Source organism: Hemicordylus capensis, chromosome 1 (assembly GCF_027244095.1).
Source record: "Hemicordylus capensis ecotype Gifberg chromosome 1, rHemCap1.1.pri, whole genome shotgun sequence".
NCBI classification, from domain to species: domain Eukaryota; kingdom Metazoa; phylum Chordata; class Lepidosauria; order Squamata; family Cordylidae; genus Hemicordylus; species Hemicordylus capensis.
In genome coordinates, this window is record NC_069657.1 from 135,066,418 (window position 1) to 135,085,697 (window position 19,280).

The 19,280-nt window shown below is 44.0% G+C and overlaps 2 protein-coding genes across 6 annotated transcripts in view; one reads left to right on the forward strand and one right to left on the reverse strand.

Moving 5' to 3' along the window:
* HRAS (HRas proto-oncogene, GTPase) overlaps positions 1-19,280 on the forward strand; it is an 86,225-nt gene that overhangs the window by 60,448 nt on the left and 6,497 nt on the right. For 4 of the 5 annotated variants that reach the window (XM_053285563.1, XM_053285567.1, XM_053285564.1 and 1 more), the window contains exons 3-5: positions 9,884-10,062; positions 14,611-14,770; positions 19,127-19,251. In XM_053285563.1, coding sequence (XP_053141538.1) covers positions 9,884-10,062; positions 14,611-14,770; positions 19,127-19,246 — 459 coding nt within the window. In that variant the 3' untranslated portion in view covers positions 19,247-19,251. The remainder of the gene's footprint in view (positions 1-9,883; positions 10,063-14,610; positions 14,771-19,126; positions 19,252-19,280) is intronic. The other variant, XM_053285568.1, reaches the window with a different exon arrangement.
* Positions 1-19,280, reverse strand: part of LOC128340459 (ubiquitin carboxyl-terminal hydrolase 6-like) — a 206,198-nt gene that overhangs the window by 8,761 nt on the left and 178,157 nt on the right. The gene's annotated exons all lie outside the window — the stretch shown is intronic.

The window sequence follows — 19,280 nt, forward strand, 5'->3', positions numbered from 1 at the left end:
ATTGTGAACATTTGAGGCACAAGTGCACTAATTTGAGGACTGTTTCACCCATTTGAACCAAATTTGATACAGTTGTAGTGAGTGACACACAGGGATGCCTCAATGGTATAGTTTGTAATAATGTCCTCCACCCTCATCCAAGATGGTGGATGCATGAACATTTGAAGTGCAAGAGATCTAACTTGTGAACCTTGATTTGAGCCAAATTTAGTCCAGTTGTAGAGACAATGAAAGGAAAGTAAGGTGATTAGTCCTTACTAAACAACTTGTTTATATTGTGTATTGGATTATGTAAGCTGCCTAGAGATACATATATCAGGTGGTATATAAATATGATAAATAAAATAAGATTAAGGGGAGATATGATAGCCAACTTCAAATATCTTAAGGCCTGCCACATAGAAAAAGGTATAGATTTGTTCTCTGTTGCTCCGGAGGACTACTAGAAACAATGGGTTGAAATTACAAGGAAGCAGATTTATTTATTTTCATCTCATTTTATTTGTAGACCACCCCAAGCTTCCATCTCTGGGCTGTTTACAGCAACATAAAACAAATTAAAATAGAAATCAAAACCTTAAAACAGTTTAAAACCGTGTGTGTGTGTGTGTGTGTGTGTTTATTTATACCCACCCTTCTAGTACACTACTGCTCAGGGCAGCTCGCAACATTAATAAAATAGATACAATATAAAATAAAAGATTAATAAAGTCAAACAAGTTAAAAGACCAGGCTAAAACCACATTTAAAATTACAGTTTTAAAAAAGATTTCAAATTAAAAGTTGTTAATAAATAGCCAAAAACTGAAAACTATAAAAACTGAACAGCCTACCAGATAAAACATTATAAAGCTCTAAAAATATGTGTTTAATTAAAAAAAAAAAAATACTGAGGAAGGGAATGTGATGAAGCTCTTTGGGGAGGGTGTTCCAAAGCTGAGGGCCCACACCGGAAAAGGCCCTCTCTGTAGTCCCTGCCAACCAGACTCTAGTCTCTGTTAGTGGCGGGCCATGAGCAAGACCTGAGATGCAGAGTGGAGACTCTGTGCAGATGCAGAGTGCCCATATGAACCTGGCAGGTTCATATGGGCAAATGTGGTCTGAGAGGTAGCCCAGCTCCAAGCTGTGTAGAGCTTTAAAGGTGAACGAGCACCTTGAATCTAGCCTGGAAGTGGACCAGTAACCAATGAAGCTGCCGCAGGATGGGCGTGACTCTCATGAAGTGACTTGCGCCCACGAGCATCCTTGTAGCAGCATTCTGGACCAGCGGAAGCTTTCAAAACATCTTCAAGGGCAGCCCTAGGTGGAGTGCATTGCAGTAGTCCAATCTGGATTTTATCAAAGCATGAATGACTGAGGGTAAGGTCTGACTTCTCCAAGTAGGGTTGCAGCTGGTGTACCAGCTGTAGCTGGTAAAAAGCACCTCTGCACACTGCTGCCACCTGTGCCTCCAAGGACAGCCTCCACGGTCCAGAAATGCCCACAAGCTGCAGACTTTGGTTTTCAGAGGGAGTGTGACCTCCATCCAAGACCAGATTTACTTCACTACTCAGATGATAAGTTTTACCAACCCAGAGCACTTCCATCTTATCTGGATTAAGTTTCATTTTGTCCCGTCCCCCCCATCCAGTCCAGAACAGCCTCTAAACCCTGGTTCAGGGCATCGACTGCCTTCCTGGTGTCTGCTGACTTAAAAGATAGGTATTGCTGGGTGTCATAAGCATATTGATGGCACCATAGCCCACACCCATGGATGATCTCTCCTAGAGGTTTCATGTAGATGTTTAAACAGCATTGGGGACAGAATAGATCCCTGTGGTACCCCTTAGGCCAAAGGCTAAGGGGTGGAGCAGGCATCCCCCAGCACCACGTTCTGAGTACGATCCTCCAAGTAGGATTAGAGCCACCATATAACTGCCTCCGTCACAACCCGGAAAGACGATGCAGAAGGATACCATGGTTGATGGTACCGAAAGGCGCTGAGAGGACCAAGAGAATCAACAGAGTCACACTCCCACTGTCTGTCTCCCAGCGTAGGTCATCCACCAGGGAGACAAAGCCAGTTTCCAACCTGTATCCAGCCCAGAAGCCAGACTGGAAAGGATCTAAGTAATCAGATTCATCCAGGGCTGACTGGTCCCTAGATTAATCTGAGAGAGAATGCACAGTTTCCGGACTACATACAAAAACAGCCCCATCTAGAGCGCATTGCAGTAGTCAAGTCTGGAGGTTACCAGGATATGTACCACTGTTGGGAGATCGTTTATCTCAAGAAATGTTTATCTCTATGAAGCAGCTGGCATATCAGCCAAAGTTGACAGAAAGCACCTCAGGCCTCCGCCTCAACCCGAGACACCAGGGAGATTGGCTAGACATTAGGAAGAACTTCTTAACTATAAGAGATGTTCAACAGAGGAACATCTGCCTAGTGCAGTGGTAGACTGTCCTTCAGAGGAGGTTTTCATCCAGAGGCTGGCTGGCCACCTGTCAGGGATGGTAGGACAATTCCCTGCACTGAGCAGGGGGTTACAATAGAAGGCCTCCAACTGCCTGTGCTTCTGTATCTCAGTGTAAAACCAGGTGTATTGGAATGTTAATGCCACAGTAGTTAGGCATAGCAAGTATCCTGATCTCTCATGGGGTGGAGGGTGGGGGTAACACACTCATTCTTTGCCAGTTAATTCCAAGCTTGGGATAAGATGTACACTTGGTTTAGTGGAAGATCTTAAATAATGGAAAACTTCATTTTAAAAAGATGGAGAGAATATGAACGTTGTCTATAGGAGGACGGTTGTTGGAATAGAGGTAAGGACAAGAAAAGGGCACAAAGATAAGACACAAAGGACTGCCAAACTTTGCTGGTACTTGAAAACTGGTGTATGTTATGTCATCTCACCCCGAACTTGGTAATGAGCCTTTCATCAGAGGGCAATTTCCCAAACACATGGCTCCTTTCTGAGGGGGTAAAATTGCCATGGAGGAGCTTTGTTGCTTTAAAACGTAGGATGTGAACAGGGCCTTTGACTGTTTTTATAAGGTAAAGGTTAACTCTTACTGTGATGGTGGCCACCCGCCTTGGCAAGCATGCCATCAGCCAAGTCCAAAATCTGAGACAGTGTCGTTCTAGTGCATGGTCCAGCCTGTGGTGCCTCTTCTCTGCTAAACTGGAAAGCAGGCAGCAGCATAGCATGAGAGAGGCAGACAGGAGTGTTGGAATGACTCTACTGTAATGAGGCCCACGTATTGGCCTGCTTCTGCTCAGGTTTGCCACAGATATCTGTTGTTTATGCCACAGGCTCTCCCCCATGTCCTGCTGCCTGAGGGAGGTTTCCTTGCTGTGTGCTTTTTCTTCATGCCTGTTTGTTGCCTTTGGGGCCTCTTTCAGCAGTCTTTTCCCCTATGGTGGCTCCTTCTAATTTTCCTCATGGAGGGAAAGTCTGAAAGATTGTTTTTGCATTATGCTGCAGCATTTCTCCCTCCTTAGCATTGTGGAGACAAAGGGTTAAAGAAACCAGTCTGAAAAGGGGCTGGCGAAGGACATGGCCGGGGAAGAACCACTTGGGTGTGTGCCGGGGCCTCTCCGCTTTCTAGCTGTAGCGTCTGGTTTTGTCATCTAAAGCCTAAAACAGGAGCTTGTATTGTGTTCCGTAAGCCCATTTGGGAGGGGTGGCAATAAAGTGAGGAGGAGATCTGGGAGTTAGGGCTCTTAGCAAAGAATTCTGTTCATGCAAAGATAAGTGAGAAAATGCAGCAAGGGCTGTAGCTGCTTTCTGTGCGGCAGGCCTCAAGCTATTCAGACCCCCACAGTAGCCCAGGCCAGCCCTCCAGCATCAAGGGAGAGCCCTGTAGGTCAGTGTTTCAGATTTGCTTAGTTCCCCATAGTTTAGTAGTTTGTGCAAGAGACTACATTTTCCTGTTACTTCAGGTTGAAGGGAGTAGTACGCATCCCGGCAGTTCCCTTCCTAGCCTGTGATGATTTACCTTGCTTATTGGGTACTTCGGTTTTTATGTGGGTCCCGTATTTGCCACTCCTTTAGTCAAGTGAGAAAATACGGTTCTGTAGGTAGGAAACCCTAATGAGGCCTTTAAAAAAGTTCTAATTATCCACTTAGTATTGATATCAATTTAAAGCAGCACTTCTATCACCCCCAATTATATTATGAAATATTTTGACCATTTGTATTTATAGAGCTGAGGAATGCAGATCTCTCTGTGAACATGTCATTAATAGTTTTCACTGTAAGCTCATCTGTCCTCACATATCTTGGCTCTTTTAGAGGTCACTCTGTTAGGAAGGGACTATATTTTTCTGCAAATCTCTGAACTTGAGGCCTACCACAGAGCTTGTACTCCAGGGCATAAATATTACATTGGTCTGTTTGGCTAAGAGAATTATTAATGATAGTTTCTTCAGTGAGGAGTTGGTTTTGTTTTCTGCTGTATCATCGTCATCTGCTTCTGCTGCTACTACTAAAGGTAAAGTGTGCCGTCAAGTTGATTTCGACTCCTGGCGACCACAGAGCCATGTCGTTTTCTTTGGTAGAATAAAGGCGGGGTTTACCATTGCCTCCTCCTGCACAGTATGAGATGATGCCTTTCAGCATCTTCCTATATTGCTGCTGCCCGATATAATACCAGCAGGGATTTGAACCGGCAACCTTCTGCTTGTTAGTCAAGCATTTCCCCGCTGCGCCACTTAAGCTAGTGCTACTACTCCTGATATTTATATGCCACACTTCAACCAAAGTTCTCAAAGCAGTTTACATAGAAAAATAAATAATCCATCAAATAAGATGGTCCCTTCTCCAAAGGGCTCACAATCTAAAAAAAAGAAACATCTATCTCAATTTAGCTTTCTGTGCTTATTTTGCTTTGCTTCTCCATTTGCAAAGTTTTCAGGATGATGAAAATTTGCCAATGCAAGCTAGCACTATCAGCTAGAAGAGAGGGGAGAACCAAAGGGGTCAAGGAGTAGGCATTGTGAATGAGCCATGCAGTTGTTGGAAGACATAGGGATCTTTCCTTCCTTGGGAATATCTTAAGTGGCCTGAGTGGAAGCTTATTCGTTGTTTTTTGTTTTAGAAGGGTTGCAGCATTGTTGTCCTACTTTCGAGTAATTTAATAATTGGTCATAGATCTAAGCCAGATTTGCCTATTATGTTGAATCCTAGATGTGTTTCAAAAGTATGATCAAGCAGTTTCTAGGTTATGAGCAGCTCTTTGGTGCTCTGTGCTGTAGGAAAAACTTAAAAAGCATAGTTAAGCATTAGTGATCATGATTAGTCTGTTAACAAAAAAACATAGTTATTGCTTACAACCGAAGGGAGACAGTTGCACGACTATATAAATGGCCGAAATGGGTATAATTTAATAATTACTTTGAAAATGTGTTAGTGCTCCCTGCCTAAAGACTAAGGCATGCATGTTGTGTCATTCAGTGAGTTAACCAATAGCTAAATGTGTGACATGCTTTAATTGAAAAATATTGTGTTTGGGGTGATATGGAAACTCTGTGTGGGGTAATCTAATCTATGATAGAAGTTCCATTTGCTCATCAACACGCAGATGTGAACTTGTCCATAGAAAGGCCTTAGGAAGGGTCTGTAAAGGTTTCCATTTTGTCGTCTAATTTTGAGATGATTTGTTCTGATTATAGGATTTTTGGTGTTATAGTTGAGAAGTTTCCTTTCTTTAATAGATGTGCAATGCTGAGGGGGAGAGTGTTTCCAAAGGCAGTTATTGCCTCTGCAGGAGGCAAATATAATTATATTACTTTAGAATAATTATCATTGATACTATGTGTCTTTCATATGGATGTTTTCAGAAGAGACCTATTACTAGTAGAGTATTCCAGACCTTTTCTGCACAAATATTAGCAGTTCTTACATGAAAGTTCATCACGCTTATCTCTCTTAAGAGAGTCCTTCCAAAAACACCTGCGTGTTGCAGGTGTGTCAGATGAAATCCCTCCGAACTATATGCCATCGAAAGGAAAGTCTCTCTCTCCATTAAACATATTTATTGTGTATTTAGCTGGTTTGTTGACATGGATTGTGATGAAGAGACTGAGAGTTTTGCCTTAATAGAATGAATGGTGCTCCGTGCTCAGCAGTGCAGAAGTTGCTGATCTATGAGAATCCTTGTTGTACATAGCGCAGTAGCAATGATCAGTTAGCCAAGCAGCTTGCCAGTAAAGGGGTACAAAAGTAGCATCATATTTAGATTGGGGGAGGAGGCAGAAAAGTAAAGCAGCTGATTTAAAAGGTCACTTTGAGGCAAGGAAGACTAGTGAAAGAATGAATTAATTTGTCCTTTGAAATTTTCTCTGTGGATGACAGCTTGATATCCCGGTGGGGTCACATGTGTTCCTGACAAACTGCAGAAAATCCTACTCAATTTTTGTTGTTGCATACTAACCTCCAAATTTGGATCTCTTTGCAGCTTTTAATCCATGCTATAAGGTGCTTTTGGCATTTGTTAGTGTTAAATTCAGGCTTTTATCCTGGCTAGAGATCCAAGAAGTATTTCTTGCTAGGAATTTTCTACTAGTTTTGTGAGTAAATTGGAGCTGAACTGGTTTGCCATTTTACTTTTCTGCTCCAGCAAGCTGCATTTGTATATAAAGAAAGGATGAAGTCCTGGAGGAACCAAAGAGGCCTTTTCCATCATGCTAGTGAAAAGCCATCTGGGAGGCTGCTGATACATTATTGATGGAAGTATATAAATGTATCTCTTTCGTGAAAGAGTGAGATGCCAGTCATCTTGAAAGCAGTTGGCATCTTGCCAAGCAATCACTCAGTGTCGTTGGGCTCTTCAGTTATTGTTCTGTCTCTTGGCTCCCCCTTTGGGAATTAATTACTAGGACAATCACCGTGAAGCATATCCGGACTAGTGCTGTCTTTAGCCCTGATAGTTTCTGGCATTTAGACTTTTTCACTTTGAAAAATGCACACTTCTTTGTACAACCAGTATACACTTGGCTGTACACACTTCTTTGTACAACTTGGGTACCCAGGCTTTTCAGGAGCCCTACCTTGCTGAAATTGACAAGTATCCACCCTCTGAAATCCATACTCTTTTAAGGTGTGTCAGGGTTTTGTTTTGTTTTTTGAAACACTTGCGGGTGGGGGGTGGCGGCAAAACTTTGCATTGTAAAAGCTTTCTTGGAACAATGGTGGAAGTGAGTTAATGTTGTTAAACTGAGACTGTAGGAAATCTGAGGATGAACTCTCAGAATCTGAGATGCATTGGGCCTTAAAAGAGACCCTTGGCCTGTGGGAACAGCAGGACGTTCTTCCAATTAGTATATTTATAGCCAGGCTGAATAAAATACTAGAATAGACCTCTTGGGCGTTTTCATAGGTTTACCCTGCTTTAATGTGCAGTGTTATGGATGAGCATATATAGGAGGTGCTTGTGCTGTGCATGAACTCCAGCCAGTTCCTGCCCACGTTATATTTGCTCATTGGCTTGTATGTGGTGTGGCCACAGGAGATGACTGAACCACTGTGGGCCTTCCCCTAAGCAAACTTTATTCTTAAATAAAGTTAAGAAAATAGCAGCCTTAGGGCTGGGTGGCTCTGGTGTCAAAGGCATGGCTTGTCTGTTGGGAGACAGCACAGCAAATTCTAAGAACAGGACCTGAACTGTCTTATTTGCTACCCTGGCACCTGAGGTGTCATTCTGTTTAGCCCTTCCTTCTGCTCCTCCCCTCCCTTTTTAAGAGACTGGCTTTAGCCAGCACGGAGTGGATTCAGAAGCCACTTGGACTAAGATGTCAATAAGTTTTCTGGCCTGTTGCACCTGCTGCTTTTTAAATTCAGAGAGAAATATTAGGCCTGTGCAGTGGGGTGGGGGTGGGTGGGTTTATGGATGCTCCAATATTCTTCATCCCACACAGCGCCAGACGCTCTTGGTGCAATCAGCACCAGGTAGCACTTGCTAGGTCCAGTGTAGGAGGTTACTTTTTATTTCAACCAGTACTTGTGCTGTGGAGGCCAGGAGGGTGCGTGAGGATGCTTGGGGACTGTGGTGCCTCCTAGAGCTGCCCCCCATGGGCCTCCCCTGCACAACATCCCTACACACTCCCAGCCTCCACAGTGCAGGTACTGGTACTGTGCTGGACCCAGCAAATACAACCTGGTGCTGATTGTACCAGAAGCATCTGCCTCCATGTGGTGCGGTGGTGGTGTGCAGTGTGTATTGGAGCATCCAATAACTCACCCTTGCCCCCGACCGCACAAGCCTAGTGAAAATTGTTTACTGCTAGATGGAACACAAACACATCTCTACCTCTCTCACTGCAATCGGATGTTTTGTTTTGTTTTGTTTTAAAAAACATTTCTATACCGCCCAAAACTTACGTCTCTGGGCAGTTTACAACAAATCGTTTAACAATCTTGGACTTAAAACAAGTCTTGACAATTTTTCTTTGAATTTAAGAGCCAGACAATGGGCACTTGACAGAATTACCAGGCTTAGGACAGGTTCACATAACCACTGGCTGATCTGGTAGTGGGGAAAATCTTGGGGATATGTTGGGATGCAAGAGTGGGTGCTCCCAGGGGATATGCTGCCTGAACCCACCTAAACTAGGTTCCTGCACTCTCCGCCTGACATTATCCTGAGATTCTCTGCCCGTCTTCCAGACCTTGGGAGAATGTCAGGTCCTGGGAACTAGGCTTGGGTGGATTCAGATGCCATGCCTGCCAGGAGCACATGCTCTTCTATTACCACATTTCCCCCACTTCCAGACCAGCCAGTGGTCATGTGAACCTGCTCTTAAGTGACAGATGTAATGGAGGAAGGGTAAATGGGCTTCTCTTCATCCCCATTTACAGGTAACTTACTTAGAACAGAAACAGGGAAGCCTGGGACAAATAAAGATTTTATTAAAGAACTCTGCCTCTGAATATCCTAGTCCAGACATCACAATTAAATGTCTAGGCATCATGGTTCCTGGAATTTGTCAAGCCCTCATTTAAAAGAAAAGCCCATTAGAGGAGGACAACCTGATGGCTTATACAATATGCTTATTTTGTTCTGAATTCCTCTCTTTCTGCTAATTTTTCTATTGTTTACCATATTATTCTCTGTGTGGCTGAAGCTACTGGATATGGCAGGCTAGTGGAATATGCCTCACTTTCCTTTGGTTCATTTGAGCATTTTTTCCACAGCCACTCAGAATTGCTACTTTGCATTTATGTAGCACACCTAACAGTGTGCTATGTGTATATAGAACTTGGAAATGACATTGTCCATGCCCAGAGGGCATTTTCATCTTCTTCTGAAATAGTAATTAGGCACAGTATGTGGTTGGCAGTAGGTAGCTTGCAGGGGAAGTCGTGGATGACATAGGAGGGTGCAGATGACAATGGGATAGCATGTGGAGGAGTGTAGGGAGGGAATGTGAGACTAGGGCAATTCAGAAGAGGACTGGGTAAAGAAATAGTTCTTGCAGAGGGTCCTGGAGGAGGAGACAGGAGTGACTCCTTGTCAGAGAAGGAGAGACTCTTGCAGGCGCGGAAAGCAACAAGGCAGAAGAAATGGAAGTGGGACTAGGAGGGGATAAAAAGCAGTGATGGTAATATAAGGGCTACAGGTTGGGAACATTGAAAAATAAGGACTAGCAATCTGCGTTGCAAAGTCTGTGACAGGGAGCAAGTGCAAAGATGTAAGGGGAGAGGAGCAATGCACTTTCAACAAGAGAAAATGACTTCAGGTATTATGAAATGGCTGGAAAGGAACAGGTATAGACAGAGGGAAGGCCAGCAGGGTGGGGTTTGTGGTAGTCAAGGTAAATAGCATGTGGACAAATGAGCAATGCCAGTGCCTATTTAGTCCTCTTCTAACACCTCTTTTTCCCCCTTGCCTGACCCTGCAGGACTCCTACAGAAAGCAAGTAGTCATTGATGGAGAGACCTGTTTGTTAGACATCTTGGACACAGCAGGCCAAGAGGAATACAGTGCCATGAGAGACCAGTACATGAGAACAGGAGAAGGTTTCCTTTGCGTCTTCGCCATTAACAACACCAAGTCCTTCGAAGACATTCATCAGTACAGGTCAGCAGTAAGCCTGGCAATTGGGATCATCCTAAAACTTTAAAGGGACCATGCAACGCCCATTTAAAATTAACCCATCCTCCAACCTTTTTCTTTCTTCTCAGCAAAAGCAATTGTCCCAGGAGCTTTTCCCCAAGGACTAAATTAAGCAGACAGCCAATATCAATGATTGTGATAAAACTCCATCTAGGGGGATTGCTGGCAGACCTGGGTGGGGGCTCGGTAATATAGCATTTTAGGGTTTATGATGACTAGAAGAAGAGGCAGCATATTCCATTTCCTCCCCTAATTAATGGAGCTGTACTCTTAGTGAAATGGATCTTGTGGTGCCTGCTGCGTGAGAAGGGCAGAGAGGGGGAGGGAGGGATAATGTGCTGTTCCAGTGAGAAGTGGCTAGGCTGCTTGAAGCTTTGCTATTTGTTCTGCTGAGGCAGCTCTAAGGACCACATTGACTTGAAAGCAGGGTTTTAGTGCATCTGATCTGCTCAGTGCTAGGCATTTGAGCCTGTGCCTGTCATCACGGTCAATGGGGTGACCATGTGGCCAGCACTGGCAGTGGCCTTCAGAAGTGTTGGCATTGGGGGATTTTCCCAGCAGCTGACAGCTGCTAAAGTGCTGTATTAGGCCTTGCTACACCCTTCTTCATCAGATGCACTATGGAAGTCCCCAACTTACAAACAGATTATGTTCCAAATGTTTGTCTGTAAGTCAGATGTTCATAACTTGGAATGCATACAGTTCCCAAGAGCAATGACTTGTTTGTATGTGCAGGTTGGCATTTGTAAATTGGGGACTTCCTTAATGTAGTATGTTTTATGGAATTGTTTGTATGGATGGATAGATGTTGGTAACTCGGGGAGTGCCTGTATACTATTATGACTGCAGTAACTTCCTGCTCTGCTTGCTGTTGTCATCTGGCCCACTTGCCACCGCCTTTGCTGCAGTTGGTTACAGTCCTGGTTCAGCAAAATGTTTAGATTCTTTGCATAAGTACCATTGAATGGATGGGTATTAAGAAAAGGAACAACTCACTGGAAACCGCTAGACAAGCCATACAAATAAATGGGAACTGTGCGAGTGTACTAAGTTAGGTTCTGGAGAGACAGACTTCATATATTTACAGAGTGATTTTGTGTGTGTGTGTGTGGTGCAGGAACCTCTCCCATTCAGCCCACCTACAGTGACATCTGTTGTGGGCCTGTATGCATGGCCCTCATTTGTGTGATTTCCCACCCCCTTTCAAGAATCCTGTAAATCGGGAGCCAGGTATACAGGCCGTTACGTGGAGTGCTTACATCATATGTCACTTTGGGGGTTTGGTAGAGGGGAGGGACTCCCATTCTGCTTCTGCCCCACATAAAACACATTCCTGTTGGGTAAACATCCGAACTAAAGCACAGAAGAAGTTAAGCACTTGTAGCTATGTGAATTTGCTGGGTTTGGCTTGGTCCAGGATTCGGGGTATGAACAGCTGGGCTGCACCACTCACAAAACAGAAATGAGGAGGGGCGGGGTCCCGAAGGTGCTGTGTGTAAAAATATTGATTGACAAATGAATCAAAATGAATACTTAGGAATACACTTCTGCATCTTTCTAATGGTAGGCAGGAACATAGGAAGCTGCCTTAGACTGAGCCAGACCACTGGTCCATCAGTATTGTCTACACTGTCTGGCAGCAGCTCTCTGAGGTTTCAAGCAGGAATCCTTTCCCAGACGTACTTGGAGAAGCCAGGAATTGAACCTTGGACCTTGTGCATGTAGAGCAGATGCTCTCCCAGTGAGTGATGGCCCCATCCAAAGATTCTTTAAACAACCAACCAAAACGTCAAATATTACTTGCATTTTTCTAATCTTAAATATTTAGAATTGTGCAAAGAGTTATGTATTTGTGTGCATGTGTTTATACACATTTGTGCTGGCTTTGCTAGGAAAGAGAGGCTCTGCAGAGTACTCACTGGGAATCCTTGAAGGCGGATGAAGAGAAATTTGATTTGGGAAAGGCATCCTGCCTCTCTTGGGTTAATGTCCTCCGTGTTTACATCTTCTTTCAAGCAGGGAGCTGAGCAGTCTTAAGTAAAGGAGGCCAGGCTCTTTCCCTGGGGACAGAAGGAAACATTTTGCACCTGGACAGCAGCCTGGTGGCTGGAGGATATGGCACCGAGCCTGGCTGTAGTTTGTTGTTGACAAAGGCTTGTGCTTACACCCTGCCCTGAGCTGTTCTTCCTGCCCAGCACAGTGGGGCCCTGTTCATCACTACAGGAGGAGTTCTTCTAGCGGGGGAGTTTCTTTAGATCAAGAAAGAAGGAACCCTTCTGAGCCTCCACAAATAGAAGTCAAGGGTACAAACAAGTATTGAGCTGGTTATGGGCAGGGCTGTTGGGATGCTGTGGAAGAGTAGGGTACCCCTCCTCCCAGCTGGGATTCAAAAACCATCTTTCTGGAAATTTTAACTATAATTAAAAAAAAAAAAGAAGTTTATAGTTCTTATGGTTCCACTGATATGCTTGCAAGTGTGTGGGCAATGCCTGCTGAAATCTTGGAAACTGAGAATATAGTTGAATAAAATTTCCAGTGGTTGGGAGAAGGGCTGCAGGGCCCTAATTCCCTGCTCCTCTCTGTGCCTGGTCAAAATCGTAGACTAAACGATGCATATTAAGGTCTTCATAATTTGAAAAAGAATGAATGCAGAATTTGAATTGTCTAGGCAGAATAGTTTAACTTTTTTTCATTAGCAGACCCTTGGGAATAGGTCAGATAACTGGAGAACCAATTATTGGCTGATATTCAGCACAGCCGAATGCCAGCCTTAGGGACCTGGTGGGGCAGCTGCGGAATGACTTAAAACTGATTTGGGGCAGTCACACAGCATGTATGTACTGGAAGTAGCACTGCATGACTGCCTGGAAGCAGTTTTAAGTCATTCCGCAGCTACCTTGTTGCACAACATCATTGGGGCTGCCTTTCAAGTTGCACAGCAGCCCCAGTGGGTCCTTAACACTGATGTTCTGCTGCTTGGCATGTTGGCCACAACCTCCAAGAAAGGGCCCCTTAGAGAAGCAAATGAAGTTTTTCAGAAAAGAGGTAAATCCTTTGCCCCCATCCCAGCATTATCAGTCAGGGAGACAGAAAACATGGATCAGTGCATGTACAATGGTGTGTGCAGTGGGAAACTCTCATTGCACAGGGTTCTTGACCACACTGAAAAGTCTATGCAGTGTGTATAGTGTGTACAAGTAGAGCTTTGTTCACACCTTCCATTGGATGTGCAGAGATTTGGCGGGGAGAGCAAAGGGCATACCCCTGTTCACTTTCCCATGCATTCAGTGAATGCATTCATATTGGCTTTGTATTCATTGTGTTAGGATATAAAGAGCTAGCCAGCCCATGTGGCTCAAATGGTCTATTCTGATTGTCAGCAGCTCTCCAGTGTTTCAGGCCTGGGCCTCAGGCCTGAAATCAGTTTGACTGGAGGTGCCAAGACTTGAACCTGAGAGCTTATAAGTCCAACACATTTGCTTTACCAGCAAGCTCTGTGTCGCCTCCCGCTCAGCCAAGCTTTTCAGCTATTTAGTGGTTTTTAGTAGTACATTCAGCTAATTGAAGTGGCAGGATTGTCCATGCAAAATCCATGCAGGGATTTTGGGAAGTATCCTATTCAGAATTTCTTCTAAAAATAAATTTTAAAAAGTTTCCAGCTTTCCCTGAGCATGTTCTGGTGTAAAATATGGTGCATTGCAGCTTACTTTGCAATGGCAGCAGTGGCGGGGGGCCAAAGGGCCTTTAGAGCCAGGCTCTACAATTACCCAGGTGCATCTCTTTGTGGAGGTACTATGATGGAATGACAAATGCAGTGTGGAATCTTGGTTCCCTGGAAGAGTTTCTGTTTCTTAAGTTTGCAAAGTAAAGTTTGAAATTGGGTTGGCTGTGTCATCTGAAAGCTCAGAAACCAAAGCTGGGGGTCTTGGGCAGTAGTTACAGGTGACTTCTGGCACATCTTCCTATTTGTGCCATGGCTGTTTCCTCATCACTGGACTGCCCTTCTTATTTGTTCTGTATCTCTTTCCTCCTTGTGTCAACCCTATGGTTGACTTGGGGTGAGCAGGTGAAGAATAGTCCTGCTAGATGGGGTTAGACTTGAGCATGCTTTTGGTCTCTCTGAGCTCTATAACTCTGCGAGTTGTCATCTTCTGCTAGTGTTTTTCAAAACTCCCTATGTTCTGCATAAACAAATATTATGCTAGACTACATTATGCAAGGTGTGTTTCCCTTGAGATGCCAAGCTCTAACAGTTGTAGCAAAATCAGCTTTTAACACTGATGACCTGCATGATGTATTCTAAGTAGGGAAACTGGGTTTCTTTGGCCTGTGACCTTTTGGGAGAGGAAGAGCATAGAGTGCAACTAATCCTCCTCACTAAATTAAGATATGCAGGGAACTTTCATAGCATTGTTCTATCATTCTTCAATCAGGCTTTTAAAAATACTAGCACTTGTATAGAAAATGACAGCCTTTCCTTAATTTCACTCACTTTTGTGTTTTCCTCTGCAGGGAGCAGATCAAGAGAGTAAAGGACTCTGATGACGTCCCCATGGTGTTGGTGGGGAACAAATGTGACCTTCCAGCCCGGACGGTGGAAACCCGGCAAGCCCAAGAACTGGCACGGAGCTACGGGATTCCCTACATAGAGACATCAGCCAAAACAAGACAAGTATGTGGGGGGAGGGGTGAATGGAAGTTGCCCCACAAGCACTTTTCCCCACCTTCAAAACTGAGAGAAGAATCCAGTTAGTACTCTGAAGAAGAATTCAGTTTTGGTAATCAGTGTTGTGGGTTTACTGGAAAATTGTCCAGTGCCCTAAATGGAAAGGGACTAGTGCTCTCTCTAATTTTGATACTTGATACTGGGTAGCAGTATCAAGGCAGTGTGTGTGCACATGCATGCAGAGTGGGGCCTGCCTGATTCAGCCTGAGCAGGATCTAAAATTAACTGAGCGGACATCAAAAAATGTGTGTGCACATGCACATGCCTTAGAGGGAACACTGATAGGGACCTCATTTAACATGTATGTTTAACGTATTTAGTAAGTAAAACATTATATCATGTTAACGTCACATACTGTGTATATGTCTCAACCGTTTTTCTGTCACCCAAAACATTTGAACTGAAATATTTGATTAGGAATAAATTCAGAAAAGCACCACACTTAATGTGGTTTACATGTAATATTCAAACATATTCAAAGCTTTACTTGGAATTGGACTTGACTACTGCAGTGCGCTCTATGTTGGGCTGCCTTTGTACGTAGTCCGGAAACGGCAGTTACTCCAGAATGCAGCAGCCAGGTTGGTCTCTGCGTCACCTTGGAGAGACCCTATAACTCCTGTCTTAAAAGATCTACACTGGCTGCCGATGGGTTTTCGGGCAAAGTACAAGGTTTTGGTTATAACCTATAAAGCCCTAAACAGCTTGGGCCCTGGGTATTTAAGAGAATGTCTTCTTGCTATGAACCACACTGCCCATTGAGATCATCTGGAGAGGTTCATCTGCAGTTGCCACCGGCTTGTCTGGCAGCTACTTGGGGACAGGCCTCCTCCGTTGTTGCCCCAAGGCTTTGGAATACACTTTCTGCTGAAATAAGAGCATCCTCATCTCGATTGATTAAGTGCTGTCAAGTCGATGTTGACTCTTAGCAACCACATCGATAGATTCTCAGGATGATCTGTCTTCAATTTGGCCTTTAAGGTCTCTCAGTGGCACATTCAATACTGTTATAATCGAGTCCATCCCACCTTGCTTCTGGTCGTCCTCTTCTTCTCTTCCTTAAACTTTCCCCAACATTATGGACTTCTCAAGGGAGCTGGACCTTCGCATAATAGCACTTACACTTACATTTATATACCGCTTTATAGCCGGAGCTCTCTAAGCAGTTTACAATGATTTAGCATATTGCCCCCAACATTCTGGGTACTCATTTTACCGACCTCGGAAGGATGGAAGGCTGAGTCAACCTTGAGCCCCTGGTCAGGATCGAACTTGTAACCTTCTGGTTACAGGGCGGCTGTTTTACCACTGCGCCACCAGGGGCTCATTATGTGTTGGAAGTATAATGTGTTGGAAGTATGATGTGTATATAATGTGTTGGAAGTATGATAATTTGAGCCTGGTCATTTGTGCCTCAATTGAAAATTCTGGATTGATTTGTTCTATGATCCATTTGTTTGTTTTCCTGGCTGTCCATGATATCCTCAAAAGTCTTCTCCAGCACCAAAGTTCAAAAGCATCAATGCTTTCTCTATCTTGCTTCTTCAAAGTCCAGCTTTCGCATCCATAGAGTGTCACAGAGAAAACCATTGTCTGAACGAGTCTAATCTTTGTAGGTGTAGACACATCATGGCATCTAAATATCCTTTCCAAGGCCTTCATTGCAACCCTAGCAAGTGCTAGTCTGTGGCATATTTCTTGACTGCTGGATCCTTTACTGTTGATGGTCAATCCTAAAAGGCAGAAGCTGTCCACCATTTCAGTGTCTTCATTGTCAGTTCTGAGATTGGTTGCTGTACCCGTTATCATTAGTTTAGTCTTTTTGACATTTAGTCATCCCATTTTTTCACTGTGCTCCTTGACTTTCATTACTAGAGCTTGCAGATCATCCACATTCTCAGCTATCAGAGTGGTGTCATCAGCGTAGCGCAGATTATTGATGTTTCTTCCTCCAACTTTAAAACCACACTCATCTTCTTCCAATCCAGCTTCTCTCAGTATATGTTCAGCATATAAATTGAATAAAGAGGGAGAAAGTACACAGCCTTGACTTACTCCTTTGCCCATCTGGAACCAGTCTGTTTTACCATGTTCCGTCTGGACTGTGGCTTCCTGTCCCCATCTCTTACAACTTTTAAAAAGGCAGTCAAGATGCATTTGTTCACCCAGGCTTATAATGATAGTGATAATTAATTAATTAATTAATTAATAATTAATTCAATTTCTGTACCGCCCTTCCAAAATGGCTCAGGGTGGTTTACACAAAGAAATAATAAATACATAGATAGATAGATAAGATAAATCCCTGTCCCCAAAGGGCTCACAATCTAAAAAGAAACATAAGATAGACACCAGCAACAGTCACTGGAGGTACTGTGCTGGGGGTGGATAGGGCCAGAACAATTAGATATTGTTTTAATAGTTTCAACATTTTAAATTTTAATTGTTGAAATGTTTTAATCTTTTGATTGTTTTGTTGTAAAGCACCCAGAGAACTTGCATTTTGGGCAGTATAAAAATGTGTTAAATAAACACATTCTTTTTAGAATACTGGTAAACATGTTGACATGACTGTTAATCCCTCACATTGTTTAAATCTAAAGGGGAAAAAGACACTGAAAACTGCCAACATACTAATTTCAGCACATCCAAAGACCTGTGCATTAGAGAAAGAGATATTTCATATGTATAGTCATCTGACAACACTTTGAAACTGCCACATTTGACTACTGTTGTATCCATTCATTATGTTAATTTTATGAACAAAGAATGTTTAGAAATGGGGCAATATAGTGGTGGAATTTTTTCTGCCCCACATTGATGTGTTGGGGTGTATGTCATACTCAAGTTCTCATGTGTGAGAATCGAGATGATTTGTAGATAAAACCTGAAGTTCCATGCTTATGAATCAGACAGGGATTCTTCCTGCCCCCTGCCACTTCACTGTTAGGGTGCAGAACAATGTTTTAGGACTAGATTAGTGCTAAACCCCAATCCACACAAGAAATGCGACTTCCAGAACTTAGACAGCAGTTTTTCAAGCCGTCTTTGGGGATGCTGTCTGTCCTTGCTGTGCCAGAGAAACTGTCTGAGGAGCTGTGTGATGGAGGAACATCTGTCTGACTCTCTTCATAGGAAGATTGGAGCTGCCTTATGCAGAGTCAGACTCTTGGTCCATCTAGCTCAGTACTCTCTATACTGACTAGCAGCAGCTCTCCAGGGTTTCAGGCAGGAGTCTTCCCCAGCCCTACCTGGAGATGCCGCCAGGGATTGCACCTGGGAACTTCTGCATGCCAAGCAGATGCTCTACACTGAACGACATCCTCATTCCTTCCTGGGTAGTCTCTTTATCCCTGTTTTGTATAAAAGGATGGCTGACCTTCCTCCTTTTGCATAGGTCTGACAGTTGTGAGGTGGCCACACATCCCTGTTGAGCAAGCAACATTGTCCATTTGCTGTCAGGCTATCAGTGCTTTAGCTGCCAGTTATGCAGCTGGTCGTATAGTCTTTGTTGATGATCTCTGAGTGCTGGGGAACGTGTGAATTTCATCAGGCTGCAGTTGAGAATTTTCTCCACCCCCACCCTTCTACAATAAAGTCATGTTGGAATAAAGCTGTCAGGAAGCCTGGCTTAGCAACTGGATGCAATCTTATAGAAGTAGTGGAGTCCAGGATTCAACCAGAGGTGCTTCTCCAGGGACTCGTGCTATTCTGTTTGAACAAGACAGTAATCCCCAGACCTACTGCAGGAGCTAGGACCAGTTTACGCTGTCAACAGCTTCATGGTGTGAGTAGCCATGGTCCAACTGCTTGTGCTCCTGTGGAGAGTTAATTGGAGGAATGAAGTGGGCTGTACACAGCTGTCATGGGCAGCGATTCCTGTGACTGCAGAAGATAAAACAAGTGCTCCTGTGATCACAGACATTGCTGCTGGCTGTATCCATGTACAGTCTAGCTTCCACTTTGCTTCCTCTGCATGATCACAGGCCTGCAGGTGGGGCTGTGGCTCCTCATGCAGAGAAGGGTATAACTTTGTGAACCGGCCCTTGGTTGTGCTTTGCCTTTTGGTAGCAGTTCACAGCAACAGGAGAGTGCGTGTCTGCCCGGTCTCTTAAATTCAGCACCCATCTTCCCAAGGGCTTATAATTGACAGCAAAAAGTTGTGTTACTGGGGTTGTAACACCAGTATCCCCAAGACGGCCCCCTGTCGATAGGTGAAAAGGCATTCTTAGTGACTGCTCTGAAAGAGCCTTTAGTACGCGAGGGAGAGATGTTCAAGACACTTTTGTTGCTCTCTTGTAGGGAGTTGAAGATGCCTTCTATACTTTAGTGCGGGAGATCCGGCAACACAAGCTACGCAAGTTGAATCCCCCAGATGAAAGTGGTCCAGGCTGCATGAATTGTAAATGTGTGATATCATGACCAAGGTGAGTCTGTGGGAAAGCAAGCAGTGCTT